The sequence below is a fragment of the Physeter macrocephalus genome, chromosome 18 (genome assembly GCF_002837175.3).
Source record: "Physeter macrocephalus isolate SW-GA chromosome 18, ASM283717v5, whole genome shotgun sequence".
NCBI lineage: Eukaryota > Metazoa > Chordata > Mammalia > Artiodactyla > Physeteridae > Physeter > Physeter macrocephalus.
This window is the reverse complement of record NC_041231.1, coordinates 76533498-76538649: the sequence shown is the minus strand read 5'-3', so window position 1 is coordinate 76538649 and position 5152 is coordinate 76533498. Positions and strand designations below refer to the sequence as shown.

Genomic DNA, 5152 nt, shown 5'->3' with positions numbered 1-5152 from the left:
TAATGTCAACACCTAAAGCATTTATTTGGATATCTTTAAACTTTTTACATATGCTACATTCCAAATTTTACAAGTTGTCCACAGATAATAAAGTTATAGCCAATTTTTAAAACAGATATGATTTTCCCTGATATGGAAAGCTTTAATGTTATATAAACATTTAAATGTTTATATAATGTTATATAAACATTTCTACAATAAACATAATACATGCGGAACAAATCATAAGACCAAGATGATTCGTTAGTTAGGGAAGACAATTAGATTAATGATACACACACCAAAAGATAAAAGGGCGCATGTGTTGCTATCTCATGTAAATTCATTTTCTCTCAGACTCCCTGACATTCTCAGAGAATGGAATCCAGGGACACCCTCTGCTAACAACAGGCTTATATGAAATCAGCTCTGAAAGCTGAAGTATTGTTATGATTTGGTGAACATGTTTATAATTCAACTACAGAGGGAGAAGCCTGGTCTTATCATTCTAAATTTAAGCTTGGTTAACAACTGGAGAAAAGCCAAAAGAAGCTGAACTTAAAAGCTAAAGGAATGAGGATGTGCCAAAGGCCAAAATAAACATTAAAATCACGATGCCATCCACAGCCCATACCACCAGATCTTATGAATGGATGGAAGGCCAGAAAAGGGGGGTGAGTGCTGTGTTCTAAAGCAGATTTTCTTCCTCTTGGGTGAGAAGCGCCTCCTGTCAGATGGGTGACTCAGTCCCAGGCAAGAAGGGTCAAGGTCATCCTTTCAGAGGAAGGGGTTCTTCACACACCACCCTGGAGAAGCAGTGAGTGTGGCTTCTACATCTCCACTTACTTTAGCTGAAAGTCTGGATTTCCAACCTTCCTCCTGGGTGTACCGTGGAGTGTGCAAAGCTGAGCAGGATGGAACTTTTAGATGCAGAGTTCAAAGAAAACTGAGTGAAAGGGTTATTTTCATTGGCTAAAAAAAATCCAAAAGCCTCTAATTATTCATTTATCCCTTAGCCTCACCTCAGAGAGGCTCTGTATTTATTCTTCCACCAAATCTGCCATCACTCTCCATGTACCCAAGCTCTCAGCACATGTGTATCACACAAGAGTGGTACATGGCATGTCATGGTTATAAACTATTTTACTAAGCGGCTATCATTCTAGGAAGGCACCTCTTAGTAAGAACAATAATGTTTTAAAATAATAAAAAGCCTGGGCACACAGGTGTCCCAGAAATGTACTAAGTGAGCCAGCAGGTAAACAGCAATTCATCTATTCCAGGAAATGCTGGAAGGGGTGGGGGTGAGGGAATTTTAAAACACTGAATTCTCATTTTTTTGCTAGTGTTTGATTCTAGATGTATACACTCTTTCAACTTAGTCTTAGAAATAAGAGACTATATCATCTGAAAAATTAGGATACTCAAGTTTTCAATAAGCCCTTTAACATGAGTTTTTTTCCTCAAAGCCAAAAGTCTTGCAAAAAAAAAAAAGGGGGGGGAGAGGGCGGGGGATCCCACCTTGTATAGCCCTGAAAATCACCCAGCACACAAAGACACCACCTTCTCTCCTTCTTCCCACAGGTTCCTCCAGCATGAGAGTCCCCCAACCCCCTCACAGCCGGTGGAGACAAGGGAATGCCACTTTTGAAATCCACTGTTTTGCTTAGAGGTAGGTTCCCATCAGCTGTGGGGACACTGACCCAGGCCCAACGTTGAGAGTCACTGAGAGGGATCAGGAAGTGTGACCCCCAAAGACCAGAGACGTTGTTTCCTGCTGCTGTTGCATCAGCTTCAGGCCTGGAGTTCCCTGTGTTCAGTAATGTGACACGGCTCAGACTACTGGGAACAGTCAAATGCAGTCAGATGCCCACAAAGGGGTTAAGTCCAGCTCAGGAAGAGAAGCTCCTTCCTGGATTCTAAAATTCAAGAAGTTACGTTTGAAGTACACAGCAAACGATGCAAGAAAATCTGCTGACAGAAGATGATTTTCATCAGTCTCTGGAGCCAGAAACTATAAAAATAAAACTGGGAAGAAAAGCTTAAATAAAGAATTTATTTTCAAATTCAGTAGAACCTATTCCCTATTCTCTTTCTTGAAAAGCGAAGTGGGTTACAAAAATCCAAATTTATGTATTTGGTAGTGAAGTAATTATAAATGTTGCCAGTCAATGCCAACCAGTGTCTGATTTGCTTCCTGTGCATGTCCAATTTCCTCTGTGATACTGTGCTGGTGCCAGAGCTTCTGAATCTTCTTAAATCGCTCTCTGCACAAATGTAAAGGATTTCCCCGTCTAGAAAGAAGACACATGTCACTCAGGATGCATTCGGTTTATTCATCTATTATACTCCAACCTTTCCTGATTTAGGAAAAGTTACAAGTTATTGGTTTTAGATCCTCTGCAGAATTTCTCTTTGGCAGGCGCCTGTGGCTATTAATGTGTTAGCTCTGACGGTTTGCTAGGAGCAGCTGAAGGAGAGTAAGTGCTGAAAAGAAGAGGAAAATGAACACAAGCTACACCTACTCAGACTGGGGTGAGGAATTGGGGGTGGGGTTGAGCAGGAGGGTTTACGCTGAGAGGCTAAAACTATGCATTTATTATCCATTTTGTTGGTAAACCGTAAAACAGGGAAGGGCAGGGGAGAGGATGGAAAAATTGCAGGGGTGAAAATGCTCTTCTAAGTACTGTCTTTCAGCTACAAAGTCTAAGCAAACGTGAATAACTTTGGGGTCTAATTTAACCAAAGCACAGGCACTGGTGAGCGCACACCTGGGGCCTTGGCTCCTGACTCAGAGTGCCAGTCCTCTCACTCTCCGTCCAGAGCTCTTCCTCCTAAGAGCCCACATTTCTCAGAGCAACGGTAAGAACCATCAACAGGTGGCACAAGCCCGTATCCTTGCAGTCAAGTGCCTGAGGAGCCCATCTACTTATCTTGCCTTGGTTTCCAGGCCTTCAACTTCTGCTCCCCAAGGCTGGAAAGTTACATCTAGGTTATGACTCTTATCCCATTTGGGCAAAGAGAAATGGTCTGAAAGTTCTTTAACAGTGCTTGAAGGAACTGCTATTAGCATTTTGCTTTTGATGTAACAGAAGCTACCAAAGTAGAAGTGATTAAGCCTCAAATACTGTTGTATTGCTCTATATGTTCTAAATCTTTGTTCTCTCAGATTCTTATGTAGTAAGATAAGCACATCTCTTAACAATCAAGATTTGCTCTTTTATATCACTTGAAGAGGACCATGTCTCCCATACAAAGCCGCACAAGTTACAAAGAGCTATCCCTGCAGTGCTCTGATGCTGTGGATGCTGCAGGACAATTCAAACAGCTCTCTGGAGTAAGAAATGGAAAAAAGTTGCACTCTGTCCCATTTTTTCCCCTTATATATCTTTTTTTTTTTTTTGGTATACGGGCCTCCCTCTGCTGTGGCCTCTCCCGTTGCGGGGCACAGGCTCCGGACGCGCAGGCTCAGCGGCCATGGCTCACGGGCCCAGCCGCTCCGCGGCACATGGGATCCTCCCAGACCGGGGCGCGAACCCGGTTCCCCTGCATCGGCAGGCGGACGCGCAACCACTGCGCCACCAGGGAAGCCCTCCCCTTATATATCTTTATGGCCTTCATGACACTCTGAGGGCTGGGAATGGGAATGTCAAACCAGACAGCCAGGGTAGCCTCCTTGGAAGAGTCCACAGACAACAGCCACTTGTGCTAACCCTCCAGGCAGTTAGGAGGCAGGCTTCAGGACCACAAGGTTCACTGTGTTCACCCCATGCTGAAGGTTCTGGTGGCCCAGAGCCAGTCACACCTAGTTCCCCAGGATGGGCCTTACCTGAGTCCCTGGTCAGTCTCCCCATAGTCATCAAGGTAAGGAGGAGAATAAAAACAGCCTTTGGTTTTGCCAGCTAAAAATAGCACTTGACATTCCCGTACTCTGTAGAGAGACCATTTATACATTAGTAACCAAGGTTTGGATTCAGTTCCAAATGGACTGAAGTCTTATAAAAGTAAACAAAACCACTGGGAATATGGGGTTAACAGACACAAACTATTATACATAAAACAGATAAGCAATAAGGATTTACTGTATTACACAGGGAATTATACCTAATAACTTGTAATAACCTATAATGGAATATAACCTGCAAAAATCAAAACAAAAAAACACTGCATCACTATGATGTACACCTGAAACTAGTGCAATATAATAAATCAACTATATATCAATAAATAAATATAAACAAAGAAAACCACTGTTGGAAGAGAAGAAATGGCGTTTATAGCAGAGACACTTGAAAAAGTACCAACACCCCTGCCTAAGTTTAAAAATAACTAAAAGGATTGTATTGTAACCAATATAAGGAGGGGGAGGGACATTTAGGATTAGGATTCGACAGCTCATATAATAGTGGCATTTAAAAAATTAAGTGTGAGAAAGTTAACTACTTCTAAACATAAGGTAGTTATTTATGTATCAACCACTATTATGAGGAAATTATTCATTTAAAAAATTGTACACAGGGCTTTCCTGGTGGCACAGTGGTTAAGAATCTGCCTGCCAATGCAGGGGACATGGGTTCGATCCCTGGTCTAGGAAGGTCCCACATGCTGTGGAGCAACTAAGACCGTGCACCACAACTACTGAGCCTGCACTCTAGAGCCCGTGAGCCACAACTACTGAGCCTGTGCGCCTAGAGCCTGTGCTCCACAACAAGAGAAGCCACCGCAATGAGAAGTCTGTGCACTGCAATCAAGAGTAGCCCCCACTCGCTGCAACTAGAGAAAGCCCACATGCCGCAACTAGAGAAAGCCCATGCAGCAACGAAGACCCAACGCAGCCAAAAATTAAAAAAAAAAAAAAAAAAAAAAAGAAAGGTACCCAAACATTATGAACTAGGTTGACCTGAAACACAAAGCAATACTCTACACGACTAAAAGAATTCTGAAATATGCCAAATAAGGTAAAATGCTACTTTTACATTTCTCCTAAGGTTTTTTTTTTTTTTTTTTTTTTTTTTTGCGGTACGCGGGCCTCTCACTGTTGTGGCCTCTCCCGTTGTGGAGCTCAGGCTCCGGATGAGCAGGCTCAGCAGCCATGGCTCACGGGCCTAGCCGCCCTGCGGCATGTGGGATCTTCCCGGACCGGGGCACGAACCCGTGTCCCCTGCATCGGCAG

At 43.2% G+C, this 5152-nt stretch overlaps 1 protein-coding gene across 7 annotated transcripts in view; it reads right to left on the bottom strand.

Annotated features, from left to right (window-relative positions):
* Positions 1-5152, bottom strand: part of UBR2 (ubiquitin protein ligase E3 component n-recognin 2) — a 113538-nt gene continuing 108386 nt past the window's right edge. For 6 of the 7 annotated variants that reach the window (XM_007120313.4, XM_007120312.4, XM_028479129.2 and 3 more), the window contains 2 exons: positions 3809-3910; positions 1-2273 (listed from right to left, as the gene is read on the bottom strand). In XM_007120313.4, coding sequence (XP_007120375.1) covers positions 2132-2273; positions 3809-3910 — 244 coding nt within the window. In that variant the 3' untranslated portion in view covers positions 1-2131. The other variant, XM_028479130.2, reaches the window with a different exon arrangement.